General features: G+C 40.2%; 1 protein-coding gene across 3 annotated transcripts in view; it reads left to right on the top strand.

Annotated features, from left to right (window-relative positions):
• The window catches only part of SGTB (small glutamine rich tetratricopeptide repeat containing beta), a 57,812-nt gene that overhangs the window by 5,414 nt on the left and 25,692 nt on the right, over positions 1-26,706 (top strand). For all 3 annotated transcript variants that reach the window (XM_033179718.1, XM_033179716.1, XM_033179715.1), the window contains 3 exons: positions 5,691-5,794; positions 11,259-11,328; positions 15,771-15,870. In XM_033179718.1, the coding sequence (XP_033035609.1) occupies positions 5,691-5,794; positions 11,259-11,328; positions 15,771-15,870 (274 nt within the window). The remainder of the gene's footprint in view (positions 1-5,690; positions 5,795-11,258; positions 11,329-15,770; positions 15,871-26,706) is intronic.

Below are 26,706 nucleotides of genomic sequence, written 5' to 3'. Positions count from 1 at the left end.
TAGGCATCCCAAATTTAACATTGCCAAAACCGAACTTCTGATTCCCCCACCCAAAATCTGTTCTATGTGCAATTTCCCTATCTCTGTTTATGGCAGCTTCATCTTTTCTGTTGCTCAGGCCAGAAACTTGGGTATCATTCTGGACTCTTCTCTTTCTCAAATACTCTGTAACTAACCATTCAATAAATCCTGTCAGCTACACTTTCAAAATATGTCTAGAGTTTGACATCTCTTATCATCTCCACTGATATCACCTCTGGATAGAACTAAGTATTTCTTGGTTGTTTTAGTGTGGCAGCCTCTAACTGGTCTCTCTGCTTCTCTTCTTGCCCCTCCATTGGCTGTTGCAAACACAGGCATCAGGGATCTTTACGAACAGAGTATGTCAGTTTCTATCATTTATCTACTCAAAACGTGACTTAAGTAATATGACTTCTCATGTTACTTAGTCATTGTTTAAAGGATCTATATAATTTGACTTCTGTGACATATTTTTCACCTCCTCCTCCCCTTTCTTATTTGGCTTCAGCCATATTAGCTTTCTCTTTATAAATGTACCATATCCTCTTGCCTATGGGCTTTTGATCTGGCTGGTTCCTCTGCCTGGAATGGTCTTCACAGATAATGGTAACACTCCCATCTCCTTCAAGTCTTTTTCAAATCTCTTTTCTCAGTAATGCCTACTTTGAACTCTCTGTTAAGCCTTCAGCTGTGGGCCAGGTGTGGTGGCTCACACCTGTAATCCCAGCACTTTGAGAGGCCAAGGCGGGCAGATCACCTGAGGTCGGGAGTTTGAGACCAGCCTGGCTAACATGGTGAAACTCCATTTCTACTAAAAATACAAAAATTAGCCAGGCGTGGTGGCACACGTCTGTAATCCCAGCTACTCAGGAGGCTGAGGCAGGAGAATAGCTTGAACCCGGGAGGCACAAGTTACAGTGAGGCAAGACTGCGCCACTGCACTCCAGCCTGGGCAACAGAGCGAGACTCTGTCTCAAAAAAACAAACAACAACAACAAAACCCTGCAACTGCTTTTCTGCTCAACTGCCCACACTCTCCATCCTCCTTACCCTTTACTACCTGTTTATTGTTTATGGTCCACCTCTCCATCCCCTACTAGGAAGTAAACCCCAAGAGGTTAGGGATCTTTTCTGTTTTATTCACTGATATGTTGAAAGTGTCTAGAAAAATGCTTGACACATGATAGGTGCTTAATAAATATTTGTTGAATTGAATCCAATGGTCTTGGGCATTTGCCTTAGTTGGTTTGGATCTTAGTTTCTAAGTCTATTTGGTAGACATACTTGCCTCCTCGCAGCCAATATATTTGTGAAGAGAATCTGAATCAGTGAATGGCAGGTACATAGCATGTGAAAACTTTTGAATTAAGTGTTATACAGATGGGATGTGGTATTACTGAATAGAATTCTTCACTCACCTTTCTCTGTCAGTACCAGACTATTTTTGTTTGGTGTTACAGTGGAACAATAAGTATATATAGTATTTCTTTAGATTTTGTGACTTATTCCTGAATGTCTATTATTTTAAATAGGAATAAATAGGAATAGGTTCTTCTAAAAGGAAGATCAAATGTCATAATCTCTGTTTGATAAATGAGAATCTTGAGGTAAATGTAAGTTACATTGTTGTACCCAGGTTATTTAATTTTTTCGGCCTGGATCAATAAGGATAATGAGACAGTCCTGAGTTCCAAGGCTGTGGTTAGCTTTGTTCACTAAATCATATGCCTTTCTAAATATGTGTTATTGTTGAACACTATACATTTTGGCAACTAGGTTTACTTATCAAAATAGAATTGCATTTAGGAAAAAAAAAAAAAAGCCACTTCCTTTAGGGATAATTAATTGTATCTAGTATGTGCCAGATCTGTGATGTGAGGTTAGTGGCAGCAGAGATAAAGAAGGTGGACTGGACTGCCTTAAGAACATAGGGCATAAAAATCCCTCAGAGTTATCACATGGACTTTCACCTGTCAGTGTTTAGCTCTGAAGTTCCATAATTTAGTGTTTTGCTAGGGGCTTGGTTGGGTACTGTCCATCTTTTACAAGGCTGTAAATTAATTTTTTTTTGGTGGGGAGGCAGATAAACACTCTCTTCCACAGATTTGATTGTTTTTATTTCCTCCAAATTCAAATGTGACTTTCTTTTTTTTTTTTTTTTTGAGGCGGAGTCTCACTCTGTCGCCCGGACTGGAGTGCAGTGGCCAGATCTCAGCTCACTGCAAGCTCCGCCTTCCGGGTTTACGCCATTCTCCTGCCTCAGCCTCCCGAGTAGCTGGGACTACAGGCGCCGGCCACCTCGCCCGGCTAGTTTTTTGTAATTTTTAGTAGAGACGGGGTTTCACTGTGTTAGCCAGGATGGTCTCGATCTCCTGACCTCGTGATCCGCCTGTCTCGGCCTCCCAAAGTGCTGGGATTACAGGCTTGAGCCACCGCGCCCGGCTCAAATGTGACTTTCACTGCAAAGAAGGCAGTAGATTAAGTTGATTGAGCGTCTACCTTTGCCAGACCCTGTTAAAGGGGTCTGGCAAATAAAGACAAATAAGATGTAGGCCCCGCTAGGGATAAAAGACTAAGGAAAACAAGATGTAGACTGTTTAATATGGGAAGACAAACATTTAAGTGCAATAATACAGTGTGATAAGTACAATAATGGAAACATGTACAAGCCACATGGCAAAGTATAGGAAATGACCAATCTGATCAAGAAGACAGGATGTTTATCAAGAATAAATATATACATATACATACTTTTTTTTTTTTTTTTGAGATGGAGTCTTGCTCTGTTGCCCAGGCTGGAGTGCAATGGCACGATCTCAGCTCACCACAACCTCCGCCTCCCAGGTTCAAGTGATTCTTCTGCCTCAGCCTCCTGAGTAGCTGGGATTACAGGCGCCCGCCACCATGCCTGGCTAATTTTTTTTTGTATTTTTAGTAGAGACAGGGTTTCACCATGTTGGTCAGTCTGATCTTGAGCTCCTGACCTCAGGTAATCCACCCTCCTTGGCCTCCCAAAGTGCTGGGATTAGAGACATGAGTCACTGTGCCTGGCCACATACATTATTATTATTATTATTACTACTGTTATTATTTTAAATAGCAGTCTTCGTGGCAATGAGAGCCTATTTTCTTGTGGCCCAGTGTTTTAAGTGCGAGTACAACTGCTTGGTAGGAATAGAAAGGGAGAGAATAGGGATGGGTCAACAGTAGATTATTTTGTATCTAAAAGACCCTTTGACTTTTTATCATTGGTAATTTAGTTTCTTATTAAATCCCTCTCTAAGGAGAATTGTTCTGTGATTACTGAAAGTAATAGTGTTTCTTTTATGACAGAGGTAATTTCCCCAGGACTGCAGTTCATACATAATGTATCTTTTAAAAGTCACATACAAGTATAAGGGAATCTACTCCACACTGTCTGGAAATACACTGGGCGTTTTGGGTACATTCTCATCTCATTGAGCCAGGAGTGAATTCCTTTCCAAAGGTGAGCACTGTCAGGATGAGAATCTGCTTCCCTTCCCCTCAAAGGGTAATTGTAGAGAGGACAGGATATATGCTATCCGCTATTAACTATCTGCTCCCATTTTCTCGAATCCCAAGTTTTCTCTCTAATTCATTCTCAATGTTCCTGCCAGACTTTTAGTTCTAAACATAATTTAGTTATGTTACTCTCCTTTACTAATTTATTCAATGGCTCTCCATTTGCTCATTTCTTGAAGTCTAAATCTTTTTAAAAATGCCATTTCAGGTGGCTTGTCATCTACACAGACTTCTTTTGTTTTTTGAAGACAGAGTCTCACTCTGTCGCCCAGGCTAGAGTGCAGTGGGGTGATCTCGGCTCACTGCAACCACTGCCTCCTGGGTTCAAGCAATTCCCATGCCTCAGCCTCCCGAGTAGTTGGGATTACAGGGGCATGCAACTACGTCCGACTAATTTTTATGTTTTTAGTGGAGATGGGGTTTCACTATGGTGGCCAGGCTGGTCATGAATTCCTGACCTCGGGTGATCTGCCTTCCTCAGCCTCCCAAAGTGCTGGGATTACAGATGTGAGCCACCGAACCTGACTTCTAATGACAGACTTCAAACATAATCCCTCACCATGTCTTTCCATCCGCTGTATACCCTAGCCATACCAACCATTTATTTTGCATACAATAAAAATAGACAAGGCCCCTATCACCATTTAACATGCTTTATATTTTGCTTATATATGTTGTCTTCCTTTATTAAAATATAAGCTTTATCATGTAGACAGTGATTTTTTTCTGTTAGGTTTATTACTGCTTCTCTACCACCTTAGACCAGTGCCTTACACATAGTAGGCACTTGGCAAATTTGCATGGATGAATGAATTTTTAAAATCTATCTTCACATGAGTACACCAGGATTAATATTAAGTGCTTCTTCCTATGTCCTGGGGGCTATGTTCTGTTACTATTAGTGTTTTTAATTAATGGAGAATTTGGTTTCTCACATTTTTTAAAAAAAAGAATATTTTAGGTTTGTAGTGAGAGTACTTTTTTTGTTTTGTTTTTGTTTTTGTTTTTTTGAGATGGGGTCTCAACCCAGGCTAGAGTGTAGTAGTGAGATCTTGGCTCACTGTAACCTCCTCTTCCCAGGCTCAAGCAATCCTTCTACCTCAGCCTCCCGAGTAGCTGGGACCATAGGTGTGCGCCACCTTGCCTGGCCAATGTTTTGTATTTTTGGTAAAGATGGGATTTCTCCATGTTGCCCAGGCTGGCCTTGAATTCCTGAGTTCAGGCAATCCACTCTCACTGGCCTCCCAAAGTGCTGGGATTACAGGCGTAACCCACCACACTTGGCTAAGTTGTTGTTATTAATGACTTGCTCTTTCTTTCTGGTAGCCTTCAACAAGAATATGATGTAATACATATATAGAAAAATTATATTCTAGATAACATTTTTCCTTAAGTGAGGAATAAGAAATCAAGTTGTTGCCAGGTGTGGTGGCTCATGCCTATAATCCCAGCACTTTGGGAGGCCGAGGTAGGATGATCACTTGAGCCCAGGAGTTTGAGACCAGCCTGGGCAATGTGGCAAGACCCCGCCTCTGCAAAAAAATTTAAACAGTTAGCATGTGGCTCATGCCTATAGTCTCAATTACTAAGGAAGCTGAGGTGGGGGGATCCCTTGAGCCCAGGAAGTCAAGGTAACAGTGAACTATAATTGTGCCACTGCATTCCAGCCTGGCCACAAAGCGAAACCTTGCCTCTCAAAAAAATTAGGAAGAAAGAAAGAAAGGAAGGGAAGGGGAGGGGAGAGGGGGAGGGGGAGGAAGGAAGAAGGCAAATCAGTGTGTTTTCCTTTGATAGCTAGTCTATAAACAGAAATTTCTTTTTTTTTTTTTTTTTTTTTTTTTTTTTGAGACGGAGTCTTGCTCTGTCGCCCGAGCTGGAGTGCAGTGGCCGGGTCTCAGCTCACTGCAAGCTCCGCCTCCCGGGTTTACGCCATTCTCCTGCCTCAGCCTCCCGAGTAGCAGGGACTACAGGCACCCGCCACCTCGCCCGGCTAGCTTTTTGTATTTTTTAGTAGAGACGAGGTTTCACCGTGTTAGCCAGGAATTGCAGTTCTATCAGAAAAAAAAAAAAAACTTGTTTTTTTTTTTAATTGCTAATTGTTTTTTACTATTAAAATTTATTTTAAGTTGCAATTCAGTGCTTGGAGACAGTTTTTAAGATCAGCCTAGAAGATACACACCTAGCAGTTTCACAGCCTTTGACGGAAATGTTTACCAATTCCTTCTGTAAGGTATGTTATCATTATTTTTCTCATTATTAACTGATATAAATATGAGTACAATTTTATATTAATAGGTTGTTAATAGTTGAGGGGCCAGGTATAATAACTTCATCATGTATATAAGGTAAATAGTCTGTCTATACGGATATAATTGGATGTCTAAAATGTAACTCATTTAATGTGCTTTAGATTTTCATATTGATAACTATTTTCGTCTTCTCACCTTTTCTATTTAATGATATGTATTAGTCGGCTTTTAAGTTCTTTACAGTATCTGAGTATTTTTTTTCTTGAATGTCATTTCAATGAATCTGAGTATTTTTCGATTTCCAGCATCTGAATTGATGTTTCCCTAAAACGTGGAATACAGCTTTAAAAAGTTTTAATGTCTAGGAAGCAGCCCTGTGGAAATAGATTCATCTGGAATTGAATCATCATTTCTGAAGCAGAAGTCATCAAATTTGCCCATTGATGGGGCTCTTTAAAACAGGGAAAGGGTTAAGGGTCACTGGGCAAAACTAAGACTGAAATCCAAGTTTGCTGATCCCTGTTCCTGGGGACTATTTATACATGGTCTTGGGTTTCTGGCCTTTTCAGGAAACAGACCACAAGACTGAAAAATGCTAAGGTTAGTGAGTTTAGGGCTCCCATGTGTGGGTTGAACTCCCCCTTGTTTCTTTGTTTTCTTTTTTTCTGAAGCAGGTCTCTCTCTGTCACCCAGCCTGGAGTCTAGTGGTGTGATCATGGCTCATTGCAGCCTCAACCACCTGGGCTTAAGCAGTCCTCAATTCTCCCACCTTAGACTCACAAGCAGCTGGGACTACAAGCACACACCACTACACCCAGTTAATTTTTGTTTGTTTTTGTTTTTTAGTAGCGACGAGGTCTTGCTTTGTTTGTTTCGTTGCCTGGGCTGGTCCCGAACTCCTGAGCTCAAGCCATTATCCTGCCTTGGCCTCCAAAAAGTGCTCAGATTATAGCGGTGAGCCACCACACCTGGCCCCACGTGTTTCTTTATGACATTTTGGTGCCTCATGGGCTCCTTTTGTTTTTCTAACTCCATACTTGAGCTTTAGTATATAATGAAGAATTCTGGAGTGAAGCTGAAACATATCTTGCACACGTCAGTCTGGAGTGGACATTGCTGACAATACCATACTTGACTGGATCCTCCAGGCTCTGTTTCTAGAACTTCTTGGGAAGAGGTTGTTAGAATTGCAATGAAGATGGCAACTTGGCAGTAAATCATTCCCTTTTATTACACTTGGGAGAAAAAAATGCACTTATACATTAATTCATCAAACAGATGAATTCTTATTGTGTGACAAGATATAAGGAGATAGTAACGTTTATCTCTGTTCCTCATCAGGGAACTCCCTTTTTCTTCCCTTTGGTGATGGTGGGCTGTGGTTCTTTCATTGACTGGGCCTGTGGCCCCCTCAGGGAACCCTGTTTCGGTGGCTAGATATGGTTACGGCTAAAGCAGACCTTCTTTGCTGTCAGATATATGAGGCCTATGCTTGAGACAGTTTTAGATTTGCTCACTCTTTAGCTACTGTCACCATTGACTTAATACTGAAGATATTAGAACTTCTTTTTTTTTTTTTTTCTTCTCTGGAAGCTCTAATTGACTTTTACCCTCTGTTTGAATAAAGCTTTTTCTTTATTTTGCTGTATCTCCCTGATTGCATTTAATTATAAGAAGTTTGTTGGTCACTATTGTTAAAATACAGTTGACTGAAACTGGCTGCCGAAAATATCTGCAGTTGTGTTATATGTGGTATCATATTTCTTTTTTTTCCCTTTTTTTTTTTTTGTTTGAGATGGGGTCTTGCTCTGTTGCCCAGGCTGGAGTGCAGTGACTCAATCTCAGCTCACTGCAACCTCTGCCTCCCAGGTTCAAGCGATTCTCCTGCCCCAGCCTCCTGAGTAGCTGGGACTCCAGGCGTGCGCCACCATGCCTGGCTAATTTTTTTTTTTTTTTTTTTGAGACGGAGACTTGCCCTGTTGCCCAGGGTAGAATGCAGTGGCACGATCTCAGCTGACTGCAACCTCCGCCTGCCGGGTTCAAGTGATTCTCCTGCCTCAGTCTCCCGAGTAGCTGGGATTACAGGCACCTGCCACCGTGCCCGGCCCTGGCTAATTTTTGTATTTTTAGTAGAGACGGAGTTTCACCATCTTGGCCAGGCTGTTGTCGAACTCCTGACCCCATGATCCGCCTGCCTCGGCCTCCCAAAGTGCTGGGATTACAGGCATGAGCCACCGCGCCTGGTCTCATAATTCTTTAGTAGTCTTATTTTACAGCTATGGCTTCATTCTATATATGTTTGTTGACAGAATATGGCAGAGAAAGTGTAAAATTCACTTGAAATAGCATCAAGATTGTTGTAATTAAAGAAATTATTTGTCTCACCAAGTGTACTTGATTGTTATATTGGTCATTTTATCTTTAGGATACTGCTTTTCTATTTTTTTCCCCCAATTATATTTATATACCAAGTGGATTCATTCCCTTTATTTAAAGTAGCTAGCTCTTGCCCTCCCATGGTGAACTGTCAAATTTATGCAATGAATATGACAATTAGTTTTCAAACTATAAAACAGTGGCAATTTTGGCAAATAATTTAGAAGGATTGGGAAGACAGAAGAGATTATAATCTATTTTTTAATATGCGATTTTTCTGACCCCCAAATCACTTTTTCCTGTGTATAAAGTGCCTAGGCTTATTGGAAAATTTAAAATACAAGGGACGCTAAAGCCAAGTACTGTAGGATGGTAATGTGTCTTTGAATTATGTTTAGATCCTGAGTAACTACAGTCAGTTTTAAGTAGTGACCTCTACTTAGGAAGGTTCTCATTTTGTTTCTATATTTTTATTCAAGTATTTTATGCTTAGGAAAACTGATTAGTAGATAATGATTTTTAAAAAAATAAGGACAAGACCCATATATTTGTCAGTGATTTTTTACTTGTGAATATTTATGTCTAATTTGCAAAATATATTTCTGATGTTAGAGCTATCAATTTTGTGGAAACTCGAATCAAGACAAAGGTAATGATGAATATAGACTACAATACGTAGGGCTGGGCATGGTGGCTCATGCCTATAATCCCAACACTTTGGGAGGCCAACATGGGAGAATTGCTTAAGCTAGGAGTTTGAGACCAGCCTGAGCAACAGAGGGAGAGCCTATCTCTATAAAAAATTTAAAAATTACTCAAGTGTAGTGGCACACACCTGTAGTCCTAGCTACTCTGGAGGCCGCGGTGGGAGGATCACTTGAGCCCTGGAGGTTGAGGTTGCAGTTAGCCATGGTCACACCACCATACTCCAGCCTGGGTGACAGAGTGAGACCCTGTCGCAAAAACAAACAAACAACAACAACTAACTGTATGTATGTATGTATATTACATAGGTCAATGGCTACAAATTATGCTTCTTTAAAAAAATAATAGACTGATTTATGAACTTCAGAGTTAAGTTTAAAAGCAATACAATTTTAAAAAGATCTTTCAAAAATGAAAAAACATACTGTGTTCCCCATGCCACTCAAGATTTTTCTAAATCTTAACATTTGGTTTTCTTTCTTTTTTTTTTTTTTTGAGAGCGGAGTCTCGCTGTGTCGCCCAGGCTGGAGAGCAGTGGCGCGATCTTGGCTCACTGCAAGCTCCGCCTCCCGGGTTCCCGCCATTCTCCCGCCTCAGCCTCCGAGTAGCTGGGACTACAGGCGCCGCCACCGCGCCCGGCTAGTTTTTTGTATTTTTAGTAGAGACGGGGTTTCACCGTGTTAGCCAGGAGGGTCTCGATCTCCTGACCTCGTGATCCACCCGCCTCGGCCTCCCAAAGTGCTGGGATTACAGGCTTGAGCCACCGCGCCCGGCTGCATTTGGTTTTCATAAACACCTGTAGTTTGAACCTTATTAATGGAAAATTGGTGTTGGAATGATAGTAGGTACTAAAGGCAGGGATTTTATAGTGTTTTCTTTTTCTTTTTTTTTTTTTTGAGAAGGAGTCTTGCTCTGTTGCCCAGGCTGGAGTGCAGTGGTGCCATCTCGGCTCACTGCAAACTCCACCTCCTGGGTTCACACCATTCTCCTGCCTCAGCCTCCCGAGTAGCTGGGACTACAGGTGCCTGCCACCTCACCTGGCTAATTTTTGTGTGTGTGTGTGTTTTTAGTAGAGACAGAGTTTCACCGTGTTAGCCAGGATGGTTTCGATCTCCTGACCTCATGATCCACCTGCCTTGGCCTCCCAAAGTGCTGGGATTACAGGCGTGAGCCACTGCGCCTGGCAGTGTTTTCTTATCTTGTAGTAAAATTAATATATGTTCATTGTTTTTAAAAAGTTGGGGCCAGGTGTGGTGGCTCATGCCTGTAATCCCAGCACTTTGGGTGGCTGAGGTAGGCGGATCACAAGGTCAAGAGATCTAGACCATCCTGGCCAACGTGATGAAACCCTGTCTTTACTAAAAACACAAAAATTAGCAGGGCATGGTGACACGCACCTGTAGTCCCAGCTACTTGGGTGGCAGAGGCAGGAGAATTGCTTGGACATGGGAGGTAGAAGTTGCAGTGAGCCGAGATCATGCCACTGCACTCCAGCCTGGCAACAGAGCAAGACTCCATCTCAAAAAGAAAAGAAAAAAATATTGGACAATATGGAAAGATGGAAGTTAAAAATTTAATTCTGATACACATCTTTCCAGGCTGTTTTTAATGTGTGTGTGAACATATTTATATAATATATTATAAATGATTTTTTGTAGACTGATTTTGACTTTGTAGGGTATATCTTAGATAGGATATTAGACATTTTGTTCCAAAATTTTCACCAATATAAACAATCCCTTGATCATATTTCTATTCCTGTTCTTTACATACTAATGCCATTGTTTTGTTTATGAAGTAGGATTGCCAGGTATGGGAAATGCACATTTTTAAAAAGTTTGATTCACACATTCTTCATATTCTTTTTCTTTTTTTTTTTTTTGAGACGGATCTGGCTCTGTTGCCCAGGCTGGAGTACAGTGCCATGATCTCAGCTCACTGCAACCTCTGCCTCCTGGGCTCAAGCCATCCTCCTACCTTAGCCTCCCAAGTAGCTGGGACTTCAGGCACATGCCACCACGCCTGGTTAATTTTTGTGTTTTCTGTAGAGATGAGGTTTCACCATATTGCCCAGGCTGGTCTCGAACTCCTGAGCTCCAGCTGTCCATCCACCTTGACCTCCCAAAGTGCTGGGATTAAGGCATGAGCCACTGCGCCCAGTCACACATATTCATATTTCTAATAAAAAATATATGAGAGGACTTTTCCCCTATTTTTTGTTAATACTATTATTTAGGAATTTGATTTCATGATGTGGAGTTACAGATGATTTAAAATGTGGGTAATTTATTATTATTTTATAGTACGCTAGGATGATTCTTTATGTAGCCAAAGGGAAGTACATTGATTTTTATTTAATTTCAGAATGACGTTCTGCCCCTTTCAAACTCAGTGCCTGAAGATGTGGGAAAAGCTGACCAATTAAAAGATGAAGGTGAATATTTCATACAAAAATGACTTAGTAAAGCTTTCTGAACCTGTGGAGGAAATTACTGTCAATTGATATAGTTCTGATTTACACCACCAAGACTAGATTGTCATGAGTGCACATGGCATTTACAAAACAGAAGTGAATGTGATGGGTGAGAAGCCTGGAAGTACAGAATGGCTTGTGGACAGTACAGTTATAGCTTGCTTCAAGAGAAGCAGATCTGTTGTGAGTAAAAGTTGCAGAACAAATAACTTAAGGGCGAATTGCTTCTGACTGTTTTTGCTACTTTTACTGTAAGATCTCAAATTCTTTATACTTAAAAAGAGGAAAATAGTTTTCAGCATTATTTTAACTTTCATATGTTTAGTGTTTTTGAGTTCTTTGAAATTTGTTAAGGTAGGCACACGGTACTTGTTTATTAGCTAGCACTTTTGATTACTACATGATTAAATTTTATACTAGTTGGCTATTGAAGCATTCTTGGTTTTGATAAATAAGTCACTGTTGAGGATTTGTGTTCAATTTTTCCATTATGTCAACTATGTTAAGCTATAGACGAGAGTCGGGTCAGGCCTGCAAGATTTGTATTACAAAGCTGTAGGGTACAGTCCTTATCTTTAGCAGTGAGTGACAGCCAATAAATTCTCTGTTCTATATATAGACAGGGAGTTATTAGGGAATATGCTATGTTCAGAAACATTTTCTATCCTTTATTTCATAGCTTGAAGAAGGCAGATGAGTTAAAAAAATATATATCATGGCCGGACATGGTGGCTCACAGTAATCCCAGCACTTTGGGAGGCTGAGGCAGGTGGATCATGAGGTCAGGAGATCAAGACCATCTGGCCAACACGGTGAAACCCCATCTCTACTAAAAATACAAAAATTAGCTGGGCGTGGTGGTGCGTGCCTGTAATCCCAGCTACTTGGGGAGGATGAGGCGGGAGAATTGCTTGAACCCAGCGGGAGGAGGTTGTAGTGCGCCAAGATCATGCCACTGCACTCCAGCCTGGCAACAGAGAGACTCTGTCTCAAAAATATATATATATATATATTTATATATATATAAATATATATACACACACATACACATACAATCACCTGGTATCTAAAAAGGTGGATATGAAACAATTATACTCTTCCTATTCCTTGGGCATGGTCATTTCTCTAGGTCTGTCAATATATACCTGTATCACTGTGGTTTTGGTTTTTGTTTTTTTTTTTTTGAGACGGAGTCTCTCTCTGCCGCCTAGGCTGGAGTGCAGTGGCAGGATCTCGGCTCACTGCACCCTCTGCCTCCTGGGTTCATGCAATTCTCCTGCCTCAGCCTCCTGAGTAGCTGGTATTACAGGCATGTGCCACCACCCCTGGTGAATTTTTTTGTATTTTTAGTAGAGATGGTGTTTCACTATGTTGGCCAGGCTGGTCTTGAACTCCTGACCTGAGGTGATCCACCCGCCTTGGCCTCTCAAAGTGCTGGGATTACAGGCTTGAGCCACCATGCCTGGCCTATATCACTGTTTTTAATGGCTGTGTAGTGTTACATGACACTGTTTGAGCATGTCTTACTTACCTAGACAGATAATTTTGTAATCCTAAATAACACTGCCTTTGATATTTTTGTCAGTATTTCTTTTTGCTACTTAGTTTTTTTTTTTTTTTTTTTGAGATGGAGTCGTGCTCTGTTGCTCAGGCTGGAGTGCAGTGGCACGATCTTGGCTTTCTGCAACCTCTGCCTCCCAGGTTCCAGTGATTCTCCTACCTCAGCCTCCCGAGTAGCTGGGACTACAGGCATGTGGCACCATGCCCGGCTGATTTTTGTATTTTTAGTAAAGATGGAGTTTCACTATGTTGGCCAGGCTGGTCTCAAACTCCTGACCTCAGGTGATCCACCCACCTTGGCCTCCCAAAGTGCCGGGATTACAGATGTGAGCCACTGCGCCCAACCCTGAATTTTTATATGTTAAATATTTTATATGTTAAATAGTTATATGTTAAATATTTTATATGTTAAATGTGTTAAGCCTTTTATCATTAACTTATAGTATACATGTGCATAATATTTGTGGTATGTATATATACATTATGGTATTTACACCTTTGAGGTGACACAGGAAAAGACATACAATACAGCTTTAATAATGTAATCATAAAATGCCATCAAGACAAACAGCCCAACAGCAACATCAAAGTCTCAATAACCCAGAAAATTAAAACGTTTGACATGGAAATCAAACTGTCTTTGCTAATGTAAACTTTTTGTTTCTTCATAAAAAATGATGTTATCCTCTCAGTTTCCTTAGAGGCTTTCTATTGATTTCTGTTTTGGGGAAGATCCAAATTAATTTTTTTAACTCTAAAAGATATTTGTTGCGATATAATTCATATATCATACAGTTTATTTCTTTAAAGGGTACAATGCATTAGTTTCTAGTATATTCTCGGAGTTGTGCAGCCATTACCATAATCAATTATAGAAATTTTTTTTTTTTTCTTGAGACAGGGTCTCCTCTTTCGACCAGGGTGGATGGAGTGCAGTGGTATGACCATGGACCACTGCAGCCTCAATCTCGTGGGCTCAAGCAATCCTCCCACTTAAGCCTCCCGAGTAGCTGGGACTACAGGCACACACCACCACTCTGGCTAGTTTTTTTTTTTTTTGTAGAGATGGGGTTTCACCATGTTGCCCAGGCTAGTTTCTAATTCCTGGGCTCAAGCCATACGCCCGCCTTGCCCTCCCAAAGTGCTGCGATTACAAGGATGAGCCATCATACCCGGCCTACAGAACATTTTTATAACCCCCCAAACAAAAGCCATGTGCTCATTAGCAGTCACCCTTTATATTCATTTTTGACTTCTAATTTACTGTAACTTGAGTATTCTGTTTGTGTTCCTTGCAAATTTATGCCCCACTCTTCCTGTTAAGCAGCTAATGATCTATTAAGAACAAGGCTAATGTGAGAGTTTCTGGTTTAAGAAAACTGGAAAGAATCACAGATGCCTTTGAGATGTAAATCCTTCCTCCTAATCTCCATTGTTTGTAATATTTTCTTTTTCTTTCTTTTTTTTTTTTTGAGACGGAGTTTCACTCTGTCGCCCAGGCTGGAGTGCAGTGGCCCGATCTCAGCTCACTGCAAGCTCCGCCTCCTGGGTTTACGCCATTCTCCTGCCTCAGCCTCCCGAGTAGCTGGGACTACAGGTGCCCACCACCGCACCCGGCTAGTTTTTTTGTATTTTTTAGTAGAGACAGGGTTTCACCGTGTTAGCCAGGATGGTCTCTATCTCCTGACCTCGTGATCCACCCGTCTTGGCCTCCCAAAGTGCTGGGATTACAGGCTTGAGCCACCGCGCCCGGCCTCTTTTTCTTTTTTTTTAAGACAAGGTTTCACTCTGTCACCTACACTGGAATGCAGTGGCACAATCACGGCTCACTGCAGCTTCAGCCTCCTAAGTTCATGTGATATTCCTGCCTCAGCCTCCAAGAAGCTGGGACTACAGGCATGTACCACTGCACCTGGCTAATTTTTTAAATCATTCTTTTTGTTAAGATGGGGGGGTCCCACTATATTGCCCAGGCTGGTCTCGAACTCCTGGCCTCAAGTTATCCTCCCACCTTCACTTCCCAAAGTGTTGGGATTACAGGCATGAGCCACCACGCCCAGACATATTTTGAACATTGATTCTTTTAAGTGCAGTGGACACTACTTTTTCATTTAATGGTATACAAAAAATAGCCATGGGAAATCTCTTATTTTGCTGACCAGTTATTAACTTAGCTAAATTACTGCCAGATGTATCTGTAGATGCCCTTCCTGAAAATCAGTACTTTGCAGGCTAGCCATGGTATCTGAAATTCTCTTTCTAGAAATTAATCTCCTCAAATCCCCATTTAAAAATAATCTAACTCTGGAGGGGATAGCACATAAAAATATTATCGGCTACTATCATGATAGCATGATTAGTTTTATCAGCTTATCCTGAGCAGGGTTCTGAGCACTTGATTATCAGCAGATGTGTGTTTTAACAGGGAAAGAGTGGAAGACCAGGTCCAGATTGAGATGGTGATTAGGGAGGGTGTTGCATCTGGAACGGGCTGGGGCAGCTCTAAAAGGGAGGAGAGAGATGAAGATAAGGAAGGTGAGAAGAGATTCACTTTTGCTGTGAGATAGTCATAATTGTTGCATTTACTCTTTTAAGTCTGGATTTTTAAGGTATATAAACATTAATTTTTAAAAAGACTTTGCATTGTTAAAATGATTCAAACACAATGAAAGCTAAATAATATCAACTCTGTAGTACAATATAAAACTTACCTCCAGTGTGAATGAAAAATCATGAGGCGGACTTTCATATAATTATAGTTTCCATGATTAAAATATATCTATCAGAGTTTATGTTTTTAATGTATATTATACTTACTGTATGTACTGGTTACTTTATTTTAGGCAATAACCACATGAAAGAAGAAAATTATGCTGCTGCAGTGGATTGTTACACACAGGCAATAGAACTGGATTCCAATAATGCGGTTTACTATTGCAACAGGTAAACTAGCACTATTGTGGCAGGTTTACAATTCTTAAACATTTAGATTAATAGCTCTGAAGGACAATGCAAATCTTATTTATTTAGAAAATTTTGGAAGTTCAGCAAAATATAAAGAAGGAAGAAAAATCAAACTTACAAACTTACCATTCAGAGGCAACCGCTGTTATTAATCTGTTAGCGTATTTTGTCTTACATAAATTTATTCATTTTTATTTTTATTTTTTATTTTTTGGGATGTGGTCTCACTCTGTCACCCAGGCTGGAGTGCAGTGGCGTGATCTTGGCTCACTGCAACCTCTGCCTCCTGAGTTCAAGTGATTCTCCCGCCTCAGTCTCTTTTGGGACACCAGGTGGACAGGTGCACACCACCATGCCTGGCTAATTTTTGTTTTTTTTTTTTTTTTTTTTTTTTGGTAGAGATGGGGTTTCACTGTTCATGTTGGCCAGGCTGGTCCTGAACTCCTGACTTCAAGTGATCCACCTGCCTTAGCCTCCCAAAGTGCTGGAATTACAGGCATGAGCCACTACACTCAGCCAGTTTATTCATTTTTAGATTCACCTTTGTTCACTGGGCTTATCAAAAATATGTCCTAATTTTATTGCAATCTTTCATAAGCATTATTTAAATGGTTACAAATTAGTCTCTATTACCACTGCTTATTCTTTTTTATATTTCCAGCACCTATTGTTGTGGCTAGCAAAGAAGTACTCAGCAAGGGTTATTTCTGAATAAGGAGATAGACATACCTTAGTTTACTTACCTAGTGACCTACTGGTGGACATTGAAGTTGCTTCCATTTTTTTTCAATATTAACATATAAAGCTGCAATGAACATCTGTTGTTTCTAAAATATTTTTCATGTTTTAGATTTTCTGGACTTTGGATTTATCCCTGGAAATGCACTTAGTAGGTCTAGAAGTGCAAATTATTTTTAAAATTGTTGATGCAAATTACAAAATTGTCCCACCTTCTTTGAAAATATTTTGAAAATTCTCTCCCTAGAAATGCATCTGTTTTGGCTATGCCCTTGATCAGCACTAAGTATACAAATGATTAATTATTGCTAATTTAATCTTGTTTTCATATTAATTGTTCTAATTTATATTTAAGTACTGGTGAGGTTGGATCTTTTTCAAATGTTGGCCATTTTTGTTTGTTTTTTCCTAAATTTTCTATTTATACCTTCTATAGACTGAATGTTTCTATCCCCTCAAAATTCATATGCTAATGTGAATTTTAAGCCCAATCTCCAATGTGATGGTATTTGGAGGTGGGACCTTTGGAAGGTGATTTAGATCATGAAAGGGGGATTCGTACCTTTATGAAAGAGACTCTGGAGAGCTCCCCTGTCCCTCTTGCCATGTGAGAACACAGCAGGAGGAGTACCCATACCAGTTCTTAGCTTGTTTGACCCCAGACTTCTTTCTTCCTCTTTCTTGGCTCTGTCCTTTTCAACACTGGTCTGACCCCTGTAGGCTGCATTTCCCAGGCTCCTTTACCATCTGGCTTTTGTATGGGTTCAGCCATGGAGGTACTGGGCAGGAGATTGGAGGGCAGAAAGAAGAGAGAAGTCTAGGTATTTCTTTCTGCTTTTTTGTTTTATTTTGTTTTTTTAACATCATGGTATATATTCAGCAGGGGCTACTTCTCATCCTTGTCTTCCTACTTCTACCCGAGACACATACTGCGCTCCTGGTCTTTGCCAGGTGACCTTTGGTATTGGACTTTGTACTTCGTCCTTCAGTCTTAGGGATGGTAATGGCTTCCTGTTGCGAATTTGTGGATTGCTGTACAACCCTGTTTGGCCTCTCAGCTCTTCTACCACTTTATGTAATAAATTCCCTGAATTAAATTACTCTGTTTTAAATATTGAAGTTCCAGTAGAACTTTCTACAGTGATTGAAATGTTCTGTATCTGTACTGTCCAGCTCAGTTGCCACTAGCCACAGTGGCTGTTGAGCACTTGAAATGTGGCTAGAGAGCAATTGAAGAACTAAATTTTTAATGTTTAAATCAATTTAAAATTAATTTAGGCCAGGCACGGTGGCCTACGCTTGTACTTCCAGCACTTTGGGAGGCTGAGGCAGGCAGATCACAAGGTCAGGAGATCCAGACCATCCTGGCTAACACGGTGAAACCCTGTCTTTACTAAAAGAAAATACAAAAAAATTAGCCAGGCGTAGTGGCTGGCGCTTGTAGTCCCAGCTGCTTGGGAGGCTGAGGCAGGAGAATGGCGTGAACCCAGGAGGCGGAGCTTGCAGTGAGCCAAGATCACACCACTGCACTCTAGCCTGGGTGACAGAGCAAGACTCTGTCTCAAAGAAAAAAAAAAAAAACAACAAACAGAAATTAAATAGCCACATATGGCTTACGGCTACTATATCAGACAGCAGAGCCCTATATTAAAGCTATAGAACAAAAATCCGTGTGTCTTATTTGCTTTTTAATGTTTTTCATATGTAAAAGTTTTAACAATTTATATAGTCCAATTTTCCTTTTCCTTTGAATCTTATTCCAGTGCTTTTAGACTTGAAGCTCTCCCCATTTACAGACTTGACAAATAACTTCTATTTTCTTATTTTTCATTTCATTTAAATTTTATCATCTCAAGTCTGTTTTGGTTACTGGCATTACTATTTTAACCCATTTGAAACTTGTTATGACGGCCTTATCACCTTTTGTTTTATAGTAGGTTCTTAGGTTTGAAAGAGATCTTTAAGTTAACTCAGTCCAATGTTTCATAAACTCATTATTATCATATTTAGGGTAGTCACACCTTTCTGAGATAGCACTCTCTTCCCCTACGTTTTCTTTTTTTTTGAGACGGAGTCTTGCTCTGTCGCCCAGGCTAGAGTGCAGTGGCAGGATCTTGGCTCACTGCAACCTCCGCCTCCCAGGTTCAAGTGATTCTCCCGTCTCAGCTTCCCGGGTAGCTGGGACTACAGACATGGGCCACCAGGCCCAGCTAATTTTTGTATTTTTAGTAGAGGCAGGGTTTCACCATGTTGGGCAGACTGGTGTTGAACTCCTGACCTCAAGTGATCTACCTGCCTCAGCCTCCCGAAGTGCTCGGATTACAAGTCTGAGCAACCACGCCTAGCTATAATTCTTCTTTTCCTTTTCTTTTCTTTTTTTTTGTGAGACAGAATCTCACTCTGTTGACCAGGCTGGAGTGCCGTGGCGCGATCTTGGCTCACTGTAAGCTCCGCCTCCCGGGTTCACACCATTCTCCTGTCTCAGCCTCCCGAATTACTGGGACTACAGGCGCCCACCACCATGCCCGGCTATTTTTTTTGTATTTTTTTAGTAGAGATGAGGTTTTACCGTGTTAGCCAGGATGGTCTCGATCTCCTGACCTCGTGATCCGCCTGCCTCGGCCTCCCAAAGTGCTGGGATTTCAGGCGTGAGCCACCGCCCCCCACCGCCGATTCTTCTCTTTCATGACAGTACATGACCTTACATTTTAAAATTTGCTACCATGTTCACTTTTGTTTTCTCCACATTCAATGTTTGAAGTTTCTTGTGTTATACTTCAGGTAGTACAGCTTTTAAGTCCTGTACCTTCTCTTGAAACTTGTTCCAGTTTACCTGTGTCTGTTAGATATAGTTCCCAGAAGATAACACAGTATACCTGGCATTAGCCTAACTAGACCAACAATCTTGTAAGGCTCTAATTTAACCCACTTTCTAGATAACATGGCTGTATATCAGCTTATTCTAGCATTATTTGTTAAGTTCATATTTTGCTTTTGGTATATTACGGCCGTCTTTTTTCATAGATTCTCTCTATTGTATAACTCAATCGTATATATATTTGACAGGTTTTTACCAAATACCTGCTATGCACTAATACTGCCACTGGAGAAACAATTGGTTGCTTATACTTAAATGCAAGCTCTTACGTTTTGCCCCTATCAAATTCTATCTTGTTATAAGCTCCTATTTATTTATCTTTTAAAGCTTTTTTGATAAATAATCTGTGAAGTAATTAATGAATTTGCTCTTACTTCTGTTTTCATGTCATCCACAAACTTGAGAAGAGTACCATATCTTGAGAGTACCATGTCAATAACAAGTTGACTAGGTGCAGTGGCTCATGCCTATAATCCCAGCACTTTGGAAGGCCGAGGCAGGACGGATCACTTGAGGTCTGGAGTTCCTGGCCAATGTGGTGAAATCCTGTCTCTACTAAAAAGTAAACAAAAACCAAACAAACAAGTCAACTAGTGGAACTATAATAAAGAAGTGGTTAAGAGCAGGGATTCTGAACCCAGACTCTTTTAAAAATATATATGTATTTTAGTAGCTTTGGGGGTACATGTGGGTTTTGGTTACACGGTTGAATTGTATAGTGGTGAAGTCTGAGATTTTAGTGAAACCATCACCTGAGTAGTGTACATTGTACCCAACATGTAGTTTTTTTTATATCTCATCTCCCTCCTATCCTCCCACTTCTGAGTCTCCAGAGTACATTATACCACTCTGTATGCCTTTGTGTACCAATAGCTTAGCTCCTACTTATAGGTGAGAACACACAGCATTTGGTTTTCCATTCCTGAGTTACTTCACTTACAGTTATGATCTCCAGCTCCATCCAAGTTGCTGCAAAAGACATCATCTTGTTCTTTTTCTGTGGCTGAGTAGTATTCCATAGTATATACATATATACCACATTTTCTTTATCCACTCATTGGCCAATGAGCCCTTAGTTGGTTCTACATCTTTGCAATTGTGAATTGTCTTGCAATAAACATATGCGTGCAGATGTCTTTTGGATATAATGACTTTTTTTCCTTTGGATGGGTACCCAGTAATGGGATTCCTGGATCGAATGGTAGGTCTACTTTTAGTTCTTTAAGAAATCTCCACACTGTTTTCCATATAGGTTGTACTAATTTACATTTCCACTAGCAGTGTATAAGTATTCCCTTTTCACCACATCCATGCCAACATCTGTTGTTTTTTAACTTTCTAATAATGGCTATTCTTGCAAGAGTAAGGTGGTATCTCATTGTGGTTTCAATTTGCATTTCCCTGATAATTAGTGATTGAGCATTTTTTCATACGTTTGGCCATTTGTATAACTTTGAGAAATGTCTATTCGTGTTATTTGCCCACTTTTTGATGGGTTGTTTGTTTGTTTGTTTGCTGATTTGTTTGAGTTTCTTGTAGATTCTAGGTATTAGTTCTTTGTTGGATGCACAGTTTGCAAATATTTTCTCCCATTCTGTGGGCTGTCTGTTTACTCTGATGATTATTTCTTTTGCTGGACAGAAGCCTTTCAGTTTAATTAGGTCTCACTTATTTATGTTTGATGGGTCCAGACTCTTTGGATTCTAATTTCTGGCTCTGTCACTTACTACCTATGTGACCTTGAGCAAAGTTCCTAGTGCATCTATGCCTTGGTTTCCCTATCTGTAAAATGTGGGTAATAATAGTATTTACCTCATAAGGTTGTTAATGGAGATCAAGCAGTATAGTACATTTGATGCATTTCAAGTCAACTTACAGCCATCAATAAACATCCTCCCTAAGTACTTAGCATGCATATCATTTTTTGGGGGTAAAATTTGCATACAAAAATGCATAAATCTTAACTGTACTTTCACGGAGTTTTGACAAATACACCCATGTAACCTAAAATTCTATCAAGATATTGAAAATTACCATCACTAGCAAGGCATGGTGGTGGGTGCCTGTAATCCCAGCTACCACCAGATGTCCAGGAAGTTCCTTAAACCCCTTCACAGTCTGTTGCCTGCAACACTCACCAGAGGTAACCACTGTTTTGATAGATTAGATTCATTTCCTCTAGAGTTTCATATGAAAGAAATCTTACTTATTTTTTGTGCAAAATTTATTTGCTCAGCATAATGGTTTTGAGATTCAACCATGTCATGGCATGTATTAGTTCATTCTTTTTTATTGATCAATAATATTCCATTGTTTGAATATATCAGTTTGCTTAGCTATTTTCCTATCTATGGCCACCTGGGCTGCTTCTAGTTAAAACAATTTTTAAAAAATGTTGTCCAGATTTTATAGTTATTCTTTGTGGGAGGGTCGTATCCTTAAGAAGTTTAGTTGGCCTCACTAGAGAACTTCATTTTCTTCTTCACACACATAAAAATTCCTTTATTAATCATCAGTGTAGCTCCCCAAAATAGAAAATCCAAATAATTTGTAGAGAATGAATCCTCTTAGCTGTGGTTTGATGGTTAAGTTTTATTATGTATAATCAGATTAATTTATATAATGTTTTAATGTTTTAGCATATGCAGTCTTGAAATAAATACTTAAGAGTGTCATGAAATATTGTAACCAGATACACATATGATCACAAAATTTCTTATTTGTAGAGCACAATGAGCCATATACTTTTAGGTATAAATATGGAAAATGTGAGCCTACAAAGTTTATTTTTGATGAGAATAGTCTTATATCCACCAGTGCTGTATTAGAAGAAATTCTTGGCAATACCTGTGGTTGCTTTTTATTTAATTTTTGTAAAACTGAAATCAATAATTATACTTCTCCTTTGCACTTAAATCATATCTTTTTCCCTGAAAAGTGCAGTAAAAGAGCATGCTATTTAATATTAAATAATCAGAAAAGTTTATATATTTAATATAAGTACTAAACAAAGCTTTAGGATCACTTTGGTTTTTTTGAGACTCTAGTAACTATAAATATCTCAATAGCCTGTAATCTTGCCAACTATCTCTGCCATTTTTCTTTGCCAACTGGCTGCAAATTGGAAGCTCAGAATAGCCAATCTAAATATTCATTTTAAATTCATTTTCACAATTTTATTACTAATCAAAATATTTTTTACATACTCAACTCACTAGGATGAACTAATGTTTACTTTTTATAGAAGTGACTTTTTAATTTGTTAGAAAATGATCATCTGGCACATTTCTTAAGCGTGACTCTTTCTTTTCTAGTACTTGTCTTCTATTTTGGCCTTTTAGGATCCTATGATGCTTTAGGCTCCACTGTGATAAAAGGAAAACCTGAATCCTTCCTTGTAAACATATCATGTAGTTTTGCTTTTTGAATATACTTCTAGCACTTGACACAATGTGTAACATTTATGTAGGTTTGTCATATGTTTTATCATATGCTTATCATATTTTCTGCCTTATATGCATATTTGTTTTATTCAGGTGAAGGGCAGAGATTGGCACTTGTATCTATTTGTATCCCCTATAGCACCTTATACTGTGCTTTGTAGGAGTTCAGCCAATTTTTGTACTATGAAGTGTATAAAAGATACTGAAGCAAGCAGCCATTCACATGAACACTTGTATATATAAAACAACAACTGATTGAGTATAGGTCTAAAACACCACCAAACGCTGCATAATATGAAATGAACAACAGTTCTGTCTCTACACAAACACGATGTTCTTATTTCTTTTGTACTTCAGTGCTAAGTACTTTACCCATAGTAAGCTCATGCTTCAGGGGTGGATGGATGGTTGAATGACTTAAGGCAATAAAAGACAGGAGAGAGAGAGAGAGAGAGAGCATGATGGAGGGAATTTGGAAGGCCTTTCAGGTGATGGAGAACTAGAGTCAGATTTGAAGGACTGATAGAACTTGAATAGGCAGAGGAGAGGGGAAGGCATTTCAGATTGGAGAGCTTAGGCACAATCAAGAAGCATCAGGCCATTGTAATAAGAAATGCTAGTGACAGCACGTAGCTGTGTGAACCCTGAGAAAGATGGGAACAGAGGCCTCATTATTTTGCATTTTGTTTCTTCCTCCTCTGTGAGCAGCATATGGTCAATCAATTCACTGGGATTTGAGCTTGTCGTTGAATCTCAGTTCTGCACTTACTAGCTACACGACCTTAGGCAGTCACTGTATCTTTTTAAGCCTCTTGTTTCCTCACTTGTAAAATAAGGATATTATCCACTTCAAAGGGTAGTTGTGAGGAGTGATAATATGTACAGAGTTCCCAGCATAGTTCTAGACTTGCAACATTTGTTTCTTTCAAAAACAAGATAAGGCTTCTTTAGTTGTAGGAATAGATTTTTTGCCATGATTTATTTATGCATGATGTGAGAAATGTGAAGTAGCTTGATTTTTTTCTGCCTTTCTATAAAAATAGAACATAAATCATATTCATGCTTTTGTTTCTAATAAGGCAAAGAAAGCAAGGGTGCCTGAAAACATGTGACTCTGACTGTACTGTTCCACTGAAATTTCATTAGTTATGCCCTGATAACCAGACAACAGAGGCAGAGAGCACAGACCACATTGTTATTCACTTCAGACATTGGCATGTTTCACTTCATCTTCCAGAAGATTCAAATATAGCCTGTCTTCTCTTTCCTTTCCTGGCCTCTGAGGCTCAGACGCCTCTCCTGTTCCTTTTGTGAGCTGCACAAATCTGCTTTCACCCTAACTTGCAGTTTGTGATCCAAAGCTGTTAAGATTGAAACACAGTCCCCCTCCTTCCTTACACCCACTCTTCTCTCTGAGTCTGATCCTCCCTGCTTATTTCTTATCTTATTGTCAGAATCTGAAGCCAGATTTCAGGGTGTCTTTCTGTTTCCATTTTCCATACACTTCCCAAATAGCTAATTTATTTCCTGCTCCCTTAGTCCAGGTTCTTAACTTTGGTTGAACTAGTGCAATAGGGACATGAAAATGGCTTTCCATTTCTACTTGCATTCCCCACTCCTGTCTTCTGCCAAAAGGTTTTTTTCTAAGATGTGAAATTGATCATCTAATGCTTGCTTTCTGTTCAGTAGTTCCAAAATACCTACAGGATCCAATTTAAGCTCCTCAACATGACGCATAAGATCTTTTCTAATCTAGGCTCTTTCTTTTCTCTTAACTTTATTATCTTCACTTTTCCTCCTATCCTTTTCCTCTTCTCTCTACTACCTATGCACATATAATACGAAACTTACTGATTTCTTAAAAATACCATCTTGGGACATCTCTCCATGCTTTGTATGTGCTTCCCCCTGTGCCTAGAATATTTCCTACCTTATCTAATTGGTCAACTGCTAGTCATCCTTCAAAACCCATTAGGCTTTGGGAGGCCGAGGTGGGTGGATCACCTGAGGTCAGGAGTTCGAGGCCAGCCTGGCCAGCATGGTGAAACCCCCGTCTCCACTAAAAATACAAAAAATTAGCTGGGTGTGGTAGTGTGTGCCTGTAATCCCAGCTACTGTAGAGGCTGAGGTAGGAGAATTGCTTGAATCCGGGAGGTGGAGGTTGCAGTGAGCCAGTGGCGCCACTGCACTCCTGCCTGAGCCATAAGAGCGAAACTCCATCTCAGAAAACAAAAGACAAAAAAACCCTGTTAGGTGTTGCTTCTTTTGGGAAGACTTTCTTAATATCTTTTCTTTTTTTTCCCTCTGTCACCCAGGCTGGAGTGCAGTGGCATGATCTCGACTCACTGCACCCTCTGCCTCCCAGGTTCAAGCAGTTCTCCTGCCTTAGCCTCCTGAGTAGCTGGGACTACAGGCGCCCGCCACTACGCCCGACTAATTTTTTTGTATTTTTAGTACAGACAGAGTTTCACTATGTTGGCCAGGCTGGTCTCAGACTCCTGACCTCAGGTGATCCACCTGCCTTGGCCTCCCAAAGTGCTGGGATTCCAGGTGGGAGCCACTGCGCCCAGGCTTCTTAGTATCTTTTCCTCCCAACCTCCTGACCATGCCCCTATGCCCTTCCCCTCCACATCCAGTAGAGTGGTGCTGTCCAATATGGTAGCTCCCAACCACATGTGGTGATTTCAATATAAATTAATTAAAATGTAATACAATTAAAAATTGCATTAGCAATTCCTCAGTTGCATTAGCATATTTCATGCTCATTAGTCACATGTGGCTAGGTGCTACTGTATTGGATAGTACAGAAACAGAACTTTTCTATTGCAGAAAGTTCTGTTAGACAGCTTGGCATAGAGTTAGCCACACCTTTCTCTGTGTTGCCTCTTCCTTTTATACTTCCATTTTTGCATTTATTATAGTATTTGCTTATTTGCATATCTGTTTCCCTATTAGACTAGGAAAGGTTGAAGGGCAGGGAGATATTCTCTTCATCTCTGTATAGTGGTTTCGAGTTCAGTGTCTAGCATATTATAGGTATTCCACAAATATCAGCTGAATTGGTTCAGTGAATTTTAGAAGGAAAAGTTGTCTCTACCTGATGACTTCTAATGATGAAACAGTGATATGGCAGTGTGTTTATGTGTCTATTTTCTCAAAAAAAGAAATTTAAACCTATTTGAAGTTATTGAGAGAATTGTATGATGAACATATCTCTTTATATGTATGTTCATCATAGAATCAATGGTAGTTAACATTTTGCCATGTTTACTTCCTCACTCTTTCCTTCCCTCCCTCCCTCCCTTCCTTCCTTCCTTCCTTCCTTCCCTCTCTCCTTCCTTCCTTTCTTCTTTCCTTCCCTCCCTCTCCTTCCTTCCTTCCCTCTCTCCTTCCTTCCTTTCCTTCCTTCCTTTCTTCCTTCCTTCCTTCCTCCCTCTCTCCTTCCTTCCTTCCTTCCTTCCCTCCCTCTCTCCTTCCTTCCTTCCTTCCCTCCCTCCCTCTCTCCTTCCTTCCTTCCCTCCCTCCTTCCCTCCCTTTCTTTTTCTCCTTTCTTCCTTCCCTCCCTTCCTCCCCCCTCCCTCCCTCCCTCCTTTCTTCCTTCCTTCCTTCCCTCCCTCCTTCCCTCCCTTTCTTTTTCTCCTTTCTTCGTTCCCTCCCTCCCTCCCTCTTTCCCTCCCTCCTTCCTTCCTTCCTTTCTTGCTTCCTCCACCCTTCCCTCCCCTGCCTTCCCCTCCTTTCTCTCCTTCCTTCCTTCAT

Source organism: Trachypithecus francoisi, unplaced genomic scaffold (genome assembly GCF_009764315.1).
Source record: "Trachypithecus francoisi isolate TF-2019V2 unplaced genomic scaffold, Tfra_2.0 Lachesis_group2, whole genome shotgun sequence".
Lineage (NCBI taxonomy): Eukaryota > Metazoa > Chordata > Mammalia > Primates > Cercopithecidae > Trachypithecus > Trachypithecus francoisi.
This window is presented reverse-complemented; position numbering and strand designations above follow the sequence as displayed.